The sequence below is a fragment of the Anopheles moucheti genome, chromosome 3, assembly GCF_943734755.1.
Source record: "Anopheles moucheti chromosome 3, idAnoMoucSN_F20_07, whole genome shotgun sequence".
Taxonomy (NCBI): Eukaryota; Metazoa; Arthropoda; class Insecta; order Diptera; family Culicidae; genus Anopheles; species Anopheles moucheti.
The window spans coordinates 64,377,848-64,393,869 of record NC_069141.1 but is presented as its reverse complement, the minus strand read 5'-3'; the positions used below and the strand labels follow the sequence as shown (position 1 = coordinate 64,393,869).

The 16,022-nt window shown below is 43.0% G+C and overlaps 3 protein-coding genes across 6 annotated transcripts; all 3 read left to right on the top strand.

Annotated features, from left to right (window-relative positions):
• The first annotated feature begins 157 nt into the window (after positions 1-157).
• On the top strand, positions 158-10,059 carry LOC128300883 (akirin). Of its 4 annotated transcripts, none has more exons than XM_053037115.1 (5): positions 158-340; positions 2,356-3,019; positions 5,519-5,718; positions 5,858-6,014; positions 6,094-10,059. In XM_053037115.1, exons 2-5 carry the CDS (start codon positions 2,785-2,787, stop codon positions 6,102-6,104), a joined length of 603 nt encoding a protein of 200 aa, XP_052893075.1. In that variant the 5' UTR covers positions 158-340; positions 2,356-2,784; the 3' UTR covers positions 6,105-10,059. The 4 variants fall into 4 exon arrangements, with proteins under 4 accessions (XP_052893075.1, XP_052893074.1, XP_052893077.1 ...); XM_053037114.1 differs by having other exon boundaries at positions 158-372; XM_053037117.1 differs by having other exon boundaries at positions 172-220.
• A 445-nt stretch (positions 10,060-10,504) lies between these two features.
• On the top strand, positions 10,505-12,011 carry LOC128303432 (ribosome biogenesis regulatory protein homolog). The gene is made up of 4 exons (XM_053040378.1): positions 10,505-10,728; positions 10,805-11,291; positions 11,368-11,624; positions 11,702-12,011. The coding sequence occupies exons 1-4, from the start codon at positions 10,580-10,582 to the stop codon at positions 11,853-11,855; spliced, it is 1,047 nt and encodes a 348-aa protein (XP_052896338.1). The 5' UTR covers positions 10,505-10,579; the 3' UTR covers positions 11,856-12,011.
• A 2,052-nt stretch (positions 12,012-14,063) lies between these two features.
• On the top strand, positions 14,064-15,690 carry LOC128303216 (2-aminoethanethiol dioxygenase). The gene has a single exon (XM_053040091.1). The coding sequence runs from the start codon at positions 14,537-14,539 to the stop codon at positions 15,320-15,322; it is 786 nt and encodes a 261-aa protein (XP_052896051.1). The 5' UTR covers positions 14,064-14,536; the 3' UTR covers positions 15,323-15,690.
• Positions 15,691-16,022: the final 332 nt, after the last annotated feature.

The window sequence follows — 16,022 nt, the reverse complement described above, 5'->3', positions numbered from 1 at the left end:
AAAATAAAATTAATATCATTTTCAGAATGTATTCATTTAAAATGACTAATATATAATAAATGCCAAGTCGTCGGACCTGACAACCTTCCAGTGTTGTGTGTGTATGTTTGCTGCCGTTCTCTAGAAACGCTGGTAAGCTCGAACGGCCATATTTTCTTTCACTCGGTTAAAAATAAAATGCCATTTCACGCGAAATCGGCATAACGAGACATGTGGAGTGGTGCGTAATTACTGGCGAAAGAAAGCAAAGTGTCGTATCGCCATTATAGCGAGTTCTCCAATCGATTCTCTTTATCATATCGTCACGTCGCGTAACGAAACGCGTCAGCTACTAGAAGGGGTGCGTGAAGTTTTCATAGCTTTTCTTGGCAGGTGATTGAAATATATTGTAATTTATCGTCCCCTTTCTTCGCAAGTCGTAACTTCTCCTGTGAATTATTCTCGTTAGTTGGCACCTTTTCCGTAGCTTGTGGTTCAAAATCAATCGATCGAGGCTTTTTGTGTTGAAAAGTGTGAAAAACGTATGCAGAAACTATGCATGAAGAGAAAATCATGGTGTGTAAAATTTCTTTCTTCGTTCCTCCGTCCGTGTTTTCCGTATGGCGATGACGACATGGTTGGTGCGATCGTGGTGTGAGGTGAATTGCCTTCCTGAAGTCTCCACACAACACACGACACACTGTGCGTGCGGGTACGGTAGTGTCCGTAAACAGTGCGTTCACGCGTATGTGTGTGTGTGTGAGTAAGTGCGGTGTGCAACACACATCGTACTCTCGGCGACCGTCGGCTGCTGTTTCAATTGTCTTCCGAATGCATGTCTGGTTGGCTGGCTGACTGGTCGTTGCCAAGAACTAGAACCAGCTGCATTCTGTGTACGGCGCTGTAAGTGGGCGTGTGTGAGTGAGTGATCCGTTCACTTTTGCTTATTTCTCGCTTCACCTTCCAATGTATATGGTAGAAAGGGAAGAAATTACGGACAAAAAACAATAGTCTACTAGAACCATTTTGTGTTTCATGGAGATTAAAGCCGTCAAAAAACCCCTGGAGAATATTGTGGGTGTAGTGATGTGGTTGGTGATGTTGCGCTTTTGCCTTCGAACGGAAAGCCTGCGTTGTCTAGTGCTCCGGGGGTGTGTACTGGTGTGTGTGTGTGTGTCGTTATGCTTTTGTAATGCAACGGAAAGAAGCAGTCAGTCGGAGTAGAAGGAAGGAATAAAAAATGCGTACCTCCGTACTTTGAACAACCCTCAGGCGTGTGTGCGATGTACAACCCTGCTGGAGGAATGTAGTTCGACCCGTGTTGCCTGTGTCTCTATATTGGTGCGAACAACGACGTACGGATTGGGTTGTGTTTTGTGTTCCGTGACTGTACCCAATTCCTTCACGTATCAGGCAGCAGGACCGCAGTCACGGGAAAAAAGGAACACTGACGACGGTGTGTGTTCCGTTTCGGTTTATTCAAGTGTGTCGTTGCCTGACTGTTGTTCCGTTCTTGAGAAGGCCTTTTTTGCCACCGCAATTTCTCCAGACGCGAGAAGTTATTACCATTTAACGGTTCGCCGTTGGGGTTTTCCTAAAGGGAGCAGTGCAATTCGCATTGCATGTGGTAGAATTAGTTGTGGAAAAAAACTTTATTATAAATACGAACCTCCAGTAGGCTGTTCAGGTTCTTAATACTCCCGCAATGCGTATGCCGTCGTCGTCGTGGTAGACGAAACGGAAAAAAGGAAAAGGCGTAGATAACTTTAATACGCATTGGTTCGAGTGGACGGAGGTTTCATTTAAAGGCATTTCCGAACCGTCTTCCCATTTCGACCGCCCAAACCGTCTTCTGACGTCGCCCTTTTGGGACAGGGAATCGAGATGCATATGCGTCGTGTAGCATCATCTTCATCATCGCACCACCACACACTTGGTTGTCTCGGAGGAGAATATCCCTGCAAAGAAAGCTGTGCCTTCCGTGTCGTTTAAAGCTGTTTGTGTGTGTGTGTTGCGTTGAAAAGTGGAAGGATATTCAGCATAATTTAATCGTAGTTACCCTAGCTTCTTCGATTATTTTCTTGTCTTCCAAATACGCACAACGTGCCGTGCCCATACATTTACATTTGTTCCATGTCGCATGTGTGAAATAATTAAATTGTGTCGTGTGCAGTTCATTTGCAACGTTTGCAAACTGTGGTGACGTGTTGGAACTAATAGTAACGTACTATTTTTTTCTGTGCCTTTAATTTCTACACTTATTACTAAAGATTCTCTAATAATAGTTTAGCTAAACAAAAGAACGAATAATATATATTCGTTATTTTTTGTATTGAATCTCACTTAATAACTTGTTTTGATGACTTCACTCTGCAGGATCGTATTTGCCCCACTGCAGTGTTTACTAGCTCACGGTTTTCCGGTGGTTCCTTGCTAAAACGCATCTTCCCATCATCGTAGCAACCGAAGATCGAAAACGTTCGACAGTTCGTTTTGACAGACGGCTGGAGTGCCCAAGTGTTATACGTGAATGCTGACGAGCGAAAGAAATACGAGAGTGAAAAGGCTGAAAAGTGCTGTGCTGTAAACGTAAAGTGCGTGCGTGTGTCGAGACTGGGACTTTTTTCCTGTGTGTGTTTCTCTCTCGCTGGCAACAGGAATAAAAACAATTTATTAATCGTTAAACAGACCCGCGAGCAGTAGTGTGGACCAACCGCAACGTGAAGGGGAAGTAGCAACAGTGTTGTGTAGTTACTAGAGCAGCCGGAGCAACAACAGTACCAATCAATCCTCAGCAAAGCAGCGATGGCGTGTGCAACGTTAAAACGTTCGCTCGACTGGGAAAGCCTAAATCAGCGGCCGACGAAACGGCGAAGATGTCATCCGTTTGGCAGCCCCAACCAGAGCCCGTCCGCTTCCTCCTCCCCGTCGGCCTCATCTTCCACATCCGTTGCGGCGGCCGCCGCAGCCGCATCGATGCGAGTCATGGAACCCAAACCGTCGCCTTTTGCAGAAGCCACCTGTTCCAAGCTAACACCAGGTGAGACCACTTTTGTGCGGGAACAACTTTTTTTTTGTTTTGTTTGGGGTTAGTTTTGCTCTTTCTTTTTAGCTTTAATGCATTACTACAGGAGCCACCTCATGGTTGGAAAGCGGTTAAACGTAGAACGTAGAAGAAATATATGAATTTCCTAGATCCTTAGAGGGCCCTTGAACACACGCGATACACGAGAATGATGTGGAGCCGACGGAACAGTGTACATAATTGCATTACCTTTCCGACGAGCGGAATCAGCTTTATGTACCAAGCTGGCCATAACAGTAAATGCGGTGTATGTGTGATGTTTGATGGAAAAAGGGGAGGTTTTAGACCTGGGGGAGCGTTTAAACCAAACCAGACACCATCGTCCAAAGGTCCGTCTGATGAGAATTTCTCATGACTTGGTCATCAATATTGGGTTTTTATGCTCGGTAAAGGAGCTGAAAAGCTTTCCCGGATCGACTGTCGGTTAAGTGGTTCTGTGTGGGGAAAGTTAAGAGTAGACCATCGATTTTTTTTTTCCACACTTCGTCTACGTCTACATCCACGTGAATCCTTACGGTGGACAGAACACAGACGAACGACATGACCCCAATGAAACAGAGAAGAAAACCAGCACATATCCTCTGTATATTGTATAATGCTGCCAGCTAACATGCTTATCAATCGTTGCACATTCTTTCCCTTCTTTCAATATTTTGTGGACCCCCTAGCGATGAAGTTTCTTTTTTCTTGCCGTATGCCGAATGCATTATAAATGCATTGACTTGTAGTGAGTGTAAGGAAACCCCGTGGAAAGAAGAAAACCATCGACTCAACACGTCCCAGAGCGATTAACCAAAAAGAACCTTAATGTGTGTTGCGGGGAGCGATTGAATGGATGCAGCTGGAAAATATGCTAATACAATCGAACAACAACCCCAACGAGGTTTTCTATGTTGTCCAGACGATGTATGGAAGGTAGTTTCTGTGCCTCTCTACCCATAATGAAATGACGTTGAATTAGCACCATTCCAAAAGTCGATCCGTAACTCATTTATTTGGAAGGAACAATTCCTGTTACTGCTCCCCCACTAGAGTATGTTTATTTAAACGAAAACACATAATCCTTCGCATGGGTTACGTTGGTTCAGTACGAAAAGTACAATTGAAAATGATCCCCAAGATATGCTCTATGCGATATTGGTGGATTTTGAAATTCAATAGCTCAGTATATTGTCCACATGCAAGCAAATAAGAAAAAAGGTCAATCATACTTGTAGTGTGCATAAAAGCCGAAGGGATGGGCTTTTGCGATGGGGGTGTTTGAATATTCTTGCGTCGCCACCTGCTACATAGCACAGATACATACATAAACCCTTGGTACGGTTTGTGGCTATATAATCAGACTGTAATGTGCATTCTGGCTAGGAAGTGAAATATAATCAAATAGCTAGATAACTCTAATGAACACGACACACTTGCAGATTCCAAAATGAAAGTAGTAAGATATTGAATATTTAATAGTGTAATAATTGTTAAAACTGTTTTTTTTTAAATCGAAGATATTTTAGACTAATTTCAGCATATTGCTATTTCTGGTTCGCTGGCTCCCGACCGCTTGGCCGTTTATGATATTTTTAAGCTGTATAATGCAATATCCTTCCCAATGACGCCACATCATCATCCAACGGGGTATTGTTTTGTGGCCCCGCGGGAGTCGTTACAAGCGAAACGCAAAATTTGTCTGTATGTGTTTACATACATAAACGCCGCCCTAGAGCAAACTTTTTATAGCCCATGTCCGACGTCCATCCTTTGCATGCTGTTGTGGATGTTAGCCTCCACGAAGGCACACACAGTCGTAACCCTCACTGCCTTTTGATTAAACTGTGTCCTCCTTTAGTGCGGATCCGCGAACACGACACTCTATGTACTGTCGGAGGCATAATGCAATGCAATTACAGCAGGATATATCGGTACATGGATGGAAACGGCTTTAAGATGAGGGGGGATTTGATATTATTTTATCATTTTGCTTCATTTCGGAAGGAGTTTATCTAGGGATTGTGCATGTATAGCAAGTATATTCCAACTTGTTTGTCCGTTCAAAGCTTTTTTCAATGGCAATGCCTTTGCAAAATTGTCTAACATGGGCCTTGCAGTATTTTTAGTCTCCAAAGTGAGTAGCAACGAAATTGCTAGAAGGAAACAGAGGATCGTGTCACTTTAACAAACCGATTGAATTATTGTTATTATTATTAATTCCCAAAAGAAGGTTTGGCTCGCATTGCTTATTAACTATAGAATACATTTTATCTGATTTACACATTGGCTGCGTAATATTTGCTTCTCCGAATTGTAAAAGAAAACTTCTCCCGGCTGCACTCGGCCAACTGTTTTTATTCTACTTCTTCATATCGAACCTTATTCCTTGTTTCTCATCAAGACAAGAAGACTTCCAAATCTTTCAAAATCATTCCATTCAAGATGCATTATTCTGTTTGATTAATTGTATAGAAAAAATGGCACAAAATATCACCGAGGAAATCAAAAGACTGCACCGCAGGAAACAACTGACCTTCAACAGCCACAATGTCGAGCGCATGCAGGATTCCGAATCGAGCGGCTCAGAAATGGGCCCGGACAGTCCCCGCCGACCAGACAGTCCACCAAGCATGGTGAAAAATCCGGAGAAAGCCCTGTTTACCTTCAAGCAGGTAAGTGCCGCTGGATGTTGCTTTTAGAAATAGAAAACTTTGCGCAAATGAAAGGCCAAATATTGTGCCGTTTTCATTTGTTCTTTAACCGTATATGAAACATTTTTTAAATGTTTTATGCTTCTTTTCATCCACACAGGTACAAATGATCTGTGAACGTATGTTGAAAGAGCGAGAGGATGCCTTGAGAGAACAATACGATGCAGTGCTGACAACAAAACTAGCCGAACAATATGATGCATTTGTGAAGTTCACATATGACCAAATACAGAGACGTTACGAAGCAGCGCCAAGTTGTAAGTGTTTTACGTTGCAATCGTACTAGCCGCACAATGTTGTACTATATTTTCTACTCGTACTTGTCCTCCTTTTCAGACCTCTCCTAATCAGGGATCTTTGGAAAATTTAAAATACGCAAAGCTTAACATCAACAGCTGAATCGGAAGAAACATTGATACTAAATCATGAATAATAAATAGATACACAGTTAAACACACCCATCAGCGCAATGCAAGCGAGCAGGTCATGTGGTTCTAGCTTAAGGTGGCAGCAGCAGCAGCAGCAGCAGCAGCAGCAACAGCTACAGCTCTTCTACATCTGGCCATCAACATACCCCATCAAGGAGCAACTGCATCGTCAACGATATACACAGCCAAAAATGCATCCAATCACTATGAAACGCAAGTTAGATATCGTTCTAAATGGTTCACTACACAACACACTGCAACTGCAACGAGAGATGCCACCAGACAGGACACAACAAAAGATCCTATTTTGCACGAGGGACATCCAATGGTTAATCGAACCTTTGCCCCATTTATCTCATATTGTACGCTAGCGGGAATTTCCTTACCTTCCCATACGTTTATTTTTTAAGTTCAGATTTTTTTTTGCATAGATACGTTTTGTTTATTTCTTGGCTCTTCACTGTAATGAGGAAGAGCGTATCCAATGAATGATAGTGTCAGAATGAGCAGCACTCTGCATTAAGCTCTTAAAATTGGCTACCATTGATAGTCTTCTAAATTAAATTGCTACTCAGAGGACAATTTGCAATATTTTTTTTTGCATCAATAGTATAATTGCGTTGTTTATGAAATGGATTACACTTGTAATTGTTGACTTTTTTCTTCTACAGTGTCCGGCAGTTTCACATTTTATTAGCCCTTGAAAGTAAGCAGCATTGATTCCTAGAACCTTCTTTCTGTTTTTCATGATTTGTTGGCATACACAACCTTAGGCACTAAGTTAGTTCAAATTTTGGGTTTTTTTTTGTTTTTCCCTCCATTTTGTTTGTTTGTTTGTTTGCAAACATTTGTTATACACCTTAGAGCAAAGCGTGCGCGCACGACACGATGAAAGCATTCTCAGTAATTTATTAAGACACAATTACCCTACCATCGTTGAATATGGCGACCCTGTGTCTACTACAATCAGCTTAAAAAATGCCTTCCTTCATACTGTTCATTCTTACGAGACTTGGTTCCCCATAGTGAGTAAAAAACGCAGAAAATTTCTTATTATAATATTTAGCACATAAGTGTGCGTTTCGCTACTTTGTTGGTCGACGTGCTTTCCTCCAGCGCGCAGGGATTGATTTGAAAAGCTTCGGGACTGTGTCCGATTCCATCATTGGGGGAATGCTTTTTTTGTAGGTAGTCGAAGTGTTTGAAGCGTAAATTGCCCGTACTGTTTGTTTAGTTCGAATGGAAATTCCTCTGTACACAGAATTAATTTGTCGGTAAAGTTTTTCGTAAATTAAGTGTTTGTTAATATACAGATGCTGGATGATTTGGTAAAGGCATACAGATGGTAACAATATCTTGATTATTCTAAACACAAAAAGGCACAATCTATATTTGTTAGGTAGAAATTGGGCAAAATACAATGGTTCGTTTTGTTTCTGGTTTTCGGTGGTCCCTTTTGAAAACAATTTTCCTAACGAATGCAGTTAAGAGAGTTAGGTGTAAGCGAGAGATGCGAAAACTACTGCTATTGTATAACGACCGGGAGAATAATGTGTAATTGGTGAAGAAAATGACACAAAAAGTAAGCGTAATTAAGGGTAACTGTAGCTCTAAATGCATAAGCAGAGAGGGAAAGGAGGGAACTCCACAAAATAGTAACACTAAGCTTGAGAGAGGGAGATAAAGAAACAAAACACAACGTTAACTGATAAGTCGTTTATATACACGAATATATGTTTTGTATGAAAAAGAGATGAAAAAAAAACTAACGTACAGACTAGTGAAGGAAACAATGGAAGATAATAGGTATAGGAAGTGCGCGTATTACATAATAGCAAAAATAGGACTACGGATCTTGAAAATGCGGAAACAAAGGATTAATTGTACGAAACATTGAGCTAAACTCTAAACCCAGAGATGAAAGCAAAAGCATTAAGCTTTGAGGAAAAACCAATTGAAATCTATGCAAACGTCAAAAACAGAAAGCAAAACTGTAGTACCGCAACACAGCAGTAGCAGCAGCAGCAGCGTTTGATATACTACTTCCTACTATTGCAAACTACTAATTACTAATTACTACTACTACTACTGCTACTACTATTGCCTAGGATGAGATGGACGGTATACAACATCTGTTGGAGTGCATTATTTGCCTTTACAGCGTGATGCGAACGATTTTTTTTTTCATTTCTTGGAAAGTAAGTGAGTAAATACGCGTCTGCTGCTGCGCGCATACATTATAAGGAAGCTGGTTCCGCGTTTTTCTTATCGTGTACCTATTGTTTTCCTAGTGGAACGACATCAACGTGTATTCGAATTGGCATACATCTGTCACGTGCAATGAGGAGTTCATTTGGCTTATGTTTCTTGATCGGTACTGCTCGAAAAGGTAGAGCATGTAAGCGGTTTTGTAGAAATAGGTTCGGAAACAATAATAAAAACAAGCAACCACACACCTACACCCATCTGCAAACACATGGTAGCACCTACCCCCTCAACCAATCAATAGTAAACAGAACAGAGGAGGGAAACTGCAACCGGAATAGTGTATCAACATAAAACACCAGTATACAAAACTAACAACAGGAACATAATAGGCATATGAAACTATATGAAAATAGCATATACAGTGGAAATTTAGATTGTGCTACTCTACCAGGGTTATAAAATAGAATCGTTTAAAAGGAGGGGCTATAGTGTGCCCGGTTTGCAAAAGAGAGAAAAAAAGGATGATATCAAAGATGTAGCATAACAAAGACGTAATAAGCTCTTAGTGCTCTAGTGTTGCCATAATTAGTAGTATGTACAGCCAAGTGTCTCCGTTCTCGACCACTGCTTTTCCTCGTACGTTTCATACCTTTTTACGCACCCTCACAAATAGCTACACGGCTACAACGACGGTGGTGGTGGGTGGTGGTAGTAATGAGGTGATAGGTGATAGAGAGGTGGTCTTAGCTTTCGGTTTGTAAGCCCTCTCCCGTCCCAGCCGGACTTAAATTCTGGAAGGTTTCGAGACGATCATTTATATTATTTATCAGAAGCAATGCGAGATGGTTCTGAGGGGTTCACTCATATATCCATTCGCCCAACAAACAACGATCTCCTCAGTCGGTGATGCATGGTTCTGCATATGCAATGTACAACACACTGTTCGTGTGCCTGTGTGAGCATATGTGTTGCACAAGTAATAAACCATTAATTTTTCGGTCGTGTTACATCGCCACACAAACGCTCATATTCGAAATTTAGGAAAGGTTTAGGAAGGTCAAATCTTGTTACTAATTGCAATAGCTTAAAGGAATAGAAAGCGGTCGACAGCAGCGCTGAAAAAGGATCCCCCCTCCCCCCCTTCCAGAACTCTAATATCCAATCACTATCATACTCTCTTTGGCAAATATAGTAGAACAAGCGATTAATGTTATGATTTACAGTGGGGTGATTAAGCAAACGCGAAAAGAGGGTGGCTATAAAGAGAGTGCAAGGAGACAAAACAACCATCTGAAAAAAACGCAAACAATAAAAACGGAATAAAGGAAAAGAAAAACACAATGCTGATGAAATCGAAGCGATTAACTAGACTGTAAGCAAAGCGCACTATCGTACGTATATATCTTGTAAGGATACAGATAGGGCCACCATCGGGAACCGGGAGTTGAAAAAAAAGAATGGTTTAAAGGCAATTGATGGAGGTAACAAAAAACAAGAAACAAGATTGCAAGACATTTGCTAAACCAGCGAATAGTAGCGTAATAAGCAGCGATTACAATTTAAGCTAACTAACAGAAGAAAAACGAAACACACACCATAAAGCAAATAAAACAAACATGAAACAAACACGCTCTTTTCAACAAAGGGGGTGAGCGCAATGAAGCGATATTGGTAAAAAAATCGTTGTGAGTTTTTTGTACATCTTGATGACTTGCGGTTGTTTGTCTTATTGATAAATTCCTTGATGATTCTATGATTGCCTGAGATTGAGATTGTGGGACCTGCTCGAAATTGACTACTATGAGTGACACGAACCGTGCAAATGAGCGAAAATGTTGGAACTCTTTTACGTACGAAGAACTTAAGCATTAAAAATGCACCTACTTCCTTTTGCAGAAATACTTCCTTTGTTTTATATAGATAGAGATTTTTATAGATCGCGATCGGAAATTCAAAGCGTTTCCCTTCAAGGGAAGTTCCCAATCCAGGAAAGCGTATACCACACTGTTGTCTGTTCGTGAAAGGTGTAGTTTCAAACTCGAAGATCTAAACGTGTTAATCGGGGCAGGCAAAAAACAGGTTGTATTTTGACAGCTCCCGTTGGTGGTAAACTTTGAAAACGTGTTTACCGGGCTAGTGGCGTAGAATTTGTATTTTGTAATAGTTTTTCTCCTACGACTATCGCCATGGATATCGTAAAGGAGGTACTAGAAAAACAGCAGCAAAATTTGCAAAAGTACAAACCGATCACGGTAGAAAAAACGTTGGAACCAACCGTCGACGTGGGCCACATGATGGTGAGCGATCCGAACTACTTCGACGAGGAACAGATGAAGTGCGTTAATATAAACAGCGATTCGATCAATATATGTCCGAGCCATTTAACGTCAATACCTTTTCCCTTTCCCTAGAGTGGACCGTGAGAAGTATGTACTAGAATTGACCCGTGATAATGTGCAGCTGCTGATCAACAGTATCTGGCAACTGCCGACCGAGCGAGTTGATGAATCGATCGTTGCTAAGCTGCCACCAGCGAAGGTTCCGTTGCCGCGTGCCCGCAAACTTCCCGTCCCGAAACCGCTTACCAAGTGGGAAGAGTTTGCCAAAAAGAAGGGCATCAAAAAGCGTCCCCGCGAGAAGAAGGTGTTCGATCCGGTGCTGGACAAATGGGTGCCGACGTACGGGTACCAGCGGTACAAGGCGGAAAAGGAGAAGGATTGGGTGTTGGAGGTACCACAGAACGATCCCTACCGGGACATGTTCAAGGAAAAGCGCGATCTACGCATCGAGCGTGTAGCTAAGAATGAAGTGGCCCGTATGAAGAACATTGCCCGAGCGAAGAAAATCGCTACACCCCGGACGGGTTTCGTTGGTCCCGAGTCAGCATCAGCGAAACAGGTAAGTTTTAGGCGTAAAAGGCGGATAAACTTGTAATGAAATTAACATTAACAAATGAAAACCTTCTTCCGGTCAGCTCATTACTGCGTCCAACATCGTTAAGGCCTCGACAGCATCGGTGGGAGTATTCCAAGAATCGTTGCCAAACGAGAAACAGGCCCGAGGTATCGGTGTGAAGGAGTTGATGCCGGGTGAAAAGCGCCGAAAGAAGAGCTCATCGATTGCCGGAGAAAAACGGCGTAATATGGAAATAGCGACTAAGGTGTTGAACAAGAAGCCGAAGATCGACATCGATCGGGCGATTTCGTTGCAGAAATCAGAAGCGCGAGCAGAGTACGTAGTCAGCCGTTTGCATAGCGATTCTAGATAGCGGGGTGTTTATTAAACATTGTTTCTTATCATACTTACAGGCGCGAAGCGGCAGAAGCAAATGATGAAGGCCCGAGGAAGAAGGGTGCAAAGAAGGGCGGAAAGAAATCGAAAGGTTTTAGCCGCAAGAAGCCAAAGGGTGGCCAAGGTAAACGGAATCACAACAAGCGGACCGTCGGTCGGAAACGTCGTTAGGTGGCTGGCGTATGGGATGGATAATGGTAAAAATACATTTGATATAACTGAGTATATAACATTTATATTAAATATCGGTAAGCTCTAGCTCGGTGATGCCCGTGCAGAAAAAGAAGTTATTGTGCACGTGAAGTTGAGAATAAAAAAAAAAAAACAAACACAACAATCATTTCACCCCAACATTGTTCCAATGTCGAAAAAAGCGATTAAAAAAATATCCGAAACCGTTGCCAAATAATGAAAAAGTGCATGCGAAATATCGATCTACGGTGAGAATACCTTTCTTCTTCTTTGGATATTGCGTCATTGGGCTTTAGGAAATGGCGAGAACACAACTTGCCTAATTTATTCCGTGTTGCATCGTAGTAGGTGAAGGACGTTGGTATCCTAGTTGCTGGGTAAGCAACTCAGGGGCCATACATCGAGTGTCAATCAATAACGTAAATAGTGTTGTTGCTTCAATTTCAAACTTCCGTGCGAGTTGCATTGATTTCGTGCGAATACAGAAGTCCGCATTGGGCATACGAACCGGCCAGGCCCGGTAATCAGCGGCGGATCAAACGGTAGGCGGAGTACGCGGTCGCCTAGGGCCTCGCCGTGTTGGGGACCCCAATAAATTTGTGCCGATTGTGCGATTTTTGAAAATTTAACAGCAGAGTTAATTTATAGCAAAAAAACTAACTCAAAAGGTAAAAAATTGATCGAAAATATCTTCCTTGGTTATATAAAACATTAAATGCAGAGAAGAACTTTGTAACTTTGTGACTTTAAAGTATAAACGAAATTGCTCCAGGATTTCCGAATGTATAGTACCAGGAGAGCATCCACGGAAGAGGTAGCACCTAGTACAGCAATTTTGCTCAAAAACCGCCGAAAGGTATGCAATGTTTAAACACTAACTTTCCCGTTTTTCGTGAAAAATTTCATCGAAAACTACTAGTTTTCGAATATATAGTACCAGAAGAGCATCCACGGAAGAGGTATCACCTGGTAATTTTACCCGCCTAAAGGTATGTAATGTTTAAACACTAACTTTCCCGTTTTTCGTGAAAAATTTCATCTAAAACTACCAGTTTTCGAATGTATAGTACCAGAAGAGCATCCACGGAAGAGGTAGCACCTGTTAATTTTGCCCGCCTAAAGTTATGCAATGTTTTAACACTAACTTTCCCGTTTTTCGTGAAAAATTTCATCGAAAACTACCAGTTTTCGAATGTATAGTACCAGGAGAGCATCCACGGAAGAGGTAGCAACTGGTAATTTTGCCCGCCTAAAGTTATGCAATGTTTTAACACTAACTTTCCATACAAACCAGCTGTTTTCAAATTTCCGATACCAGGAGAGCATGTTTTTTAAGAGGTAACACCTGGTACCAGCCGAGTACCAGGATGTTACACAACATATGTTGCGCAACACATGTTGCGCAACATATGTTGCGCAACATATGTTGCACACCATCTGACATGCAACATATGTCGCGCAACATGTGTTGCGCAACATCTGGCATGCAACATCTTTCATGCAACAACTTGGGATTGCAACAACTACCGGGAAGCGCGTGATTTGCTCTGCTGGTACCAGGTGTTACCTCTTGAAAAACATGCTCTCCTGGTAACGGAAATTTGAAAACAGCTGGTTTGTATGGAAAGTTAGTGTTTAAACATTGCATACCTTTCGGCGGTTTTCGAAAAAAAATTGCTGTACAAGGTGCTACCTCTTCTGCGGATGCTTTCCTGGTATCGGCAATCTGAAAACAGCTGGTTTGTATGGAATTTCGTATCAACCGACGGGAAGTTTGAGCGAGTTGAAGGATGCTTTCTGTTTCATCCATCTTCCTTACACTACCGATCGCTGTCACGGCTTTGATAGTATACAATGCAATAGTGATGGGCAAATTTATTCCACACTGCAGGTGTCACCTCTTGAAAAAACTTTCTTTCTTTGTCGAGACTTTGCTGGTGTTGTTAAATCATGTTTGAAGTACACCTCCCTAACACGGATAATGCCGTAGCAAAATTATGGGCCCCCCTTTAAAAATTCCGCCCTGGGCCTCCAAGGGGATTGATCCTCCACTGCCGGCAACATATCGAAACGGAGCATGCAAAGCAAATCCGTGCGTTGCTCGCTTTATTCTACAACTGTCAGTCGATTGTCAAAGAAATGGGACCTTCGTAGCAGAACAGACAGCAGAAAACAGAAGGCAAAACAGAACACACACCGCTGCTGCTGGAAGGAAGCAAAAATATGTTTCGGCATTGTCCGGATCGAACGTAGGAGCACGGATTCATCGTTATCGTGTTATCGGTTCGGGAAACACTTTTGCCACTGATTCAGCCGATTATAGAGAGAGAAAGAACTGGTACGGATATGCACTGGTGGTGTCGGTAATTGGGAGCCGTCGCATTACCGAAGTATCCCGGAATTCTAGGCGCAGAGTCGACTACTGGAGAGCAAGAACGGATTGAAGCCGGTTTAAAGACCGATTAGCAATAGAAAAAGCACAACCATCGGAACCGGATAGAGCCTGCTGTTGGTTTTTTTTACCGAAGGAATGTGTACTGGTGTTTCGTGGCAAATAGACTATCTAGTCGTGGTAAACCCCTTGTCCCAACCAAATAGCGCATTGTGGTGGCGTGAACAGTGTGGTGAAACAAAACTTTAACTACAGCACAACTTTCACGATGAGTACGCTATTTGCACGCGTATTCCGGCAAGCTTGGGCCACGTTCGAGCACACGAGTGCGTCCGATGCTAAGTTTGCCACCAACCTGCACGCACTGCACCGTCTAGTCAGTCAGCTTACACTCGCGGACATCGGTCTGGAACCGTCGCTCGTTGCCACGGAAACATTCCAGCACCCATCCAAAGCGCCCTGCACCTATGTCGGTGTGTTCGAGAACAATCGGTTCGCGATGTCGGTGTTTGTGCTGCGGGAAAACTACACCATGCCGTTGCACGACCACCCACAGATGCACGGACTGCTACGGGTCGTGTCCGGTGCGGTGCAAATCTGCAGCTATAGTGAGCTCGCCCGGCGGGACACGGTCGAACCGAAGGATGGGACCCTCCGACGGCACGTGTTGGTCGTTGCCGAGCCGGAAAAGATTATCAGCTCGGCGGCCGGAGACTGTGCCGTGCTAACGCCGACCGAGCGTAACTTCCACGAGATAACGGCGATTGGCGGACCGGCGGCATTCTTCGACATACTGAGCCCGCCGTACAATCTTTCTAGTCAGCCGCAGTATTTCTTCTACCGGAAGGTGCCCGTACCGCGCCATTTGGCCGAAATGGAACCACTCGGATTCGGTGGCCCAAACACGCCGTCCGCCCAGGAAGATGAGCGACCCCGGTACGTGCTGGAGACGATCCCCAACCCGGAACACTACTACTGTGATACGGTGCATTACATCACACCGGAGTTTATGTACCATCCGGAGGGTAGCACCACGTCGGATGTAAACGTTTAGGATCCGTTTCTCGGTGGTTCCGTGTACCGGGAACCGATTTTAAAGTAGTACACATTGCTCGGATTGCTTCGATGCTCCCGTTTTACTGTGTTAATTGTATCGTTGAGTTTCTTTTTTTCATTAATGTGTTGTTTTGTTTTGTATTTCCGTACCAGAGTAGTGTAGAAGGGTGTCCGTAAGGATGCGCCAATAGAGTGCCCTCAGGCCCATCTAGCAAGGGGATGGTTATTTCGACCACCTCCTACATAAAAACTTTTGCATGCATTATAGTAACGTATGCGTAGTCTCGAGCTATAGAGAAAGGATAACCATGCAAATGCAAGCTATAATGTTAAATAAAACCAAATTTAATTCGTACGGCTAATGCTCATAAATAAAATAGGATGCCCGTGTTTGTGTTAGACGAAGGTGATATGGCCTCGGAAGTTAAAGTGGCCGAATTGATTGAAAAATGGAGGAGTAGCATCAAATGATTAATGATCGCTTCGTATTTTGAGGACCATCTTCTAACATTTATTAAATCGTCTAAATTTTCGCCTATCTTGAGTCAAAGATGAGCACCGACAACAGTATCGATCTTGCGATATGGCGCATTGAAATGACACCGGAGGGCACCTAGCCCGTAAAGTTCTTTCCAGGTTGACCACTTCAACATACTAGGTGATGGCGTCGGTGTGTGCGCCAGAGACCGTGAGTGTCG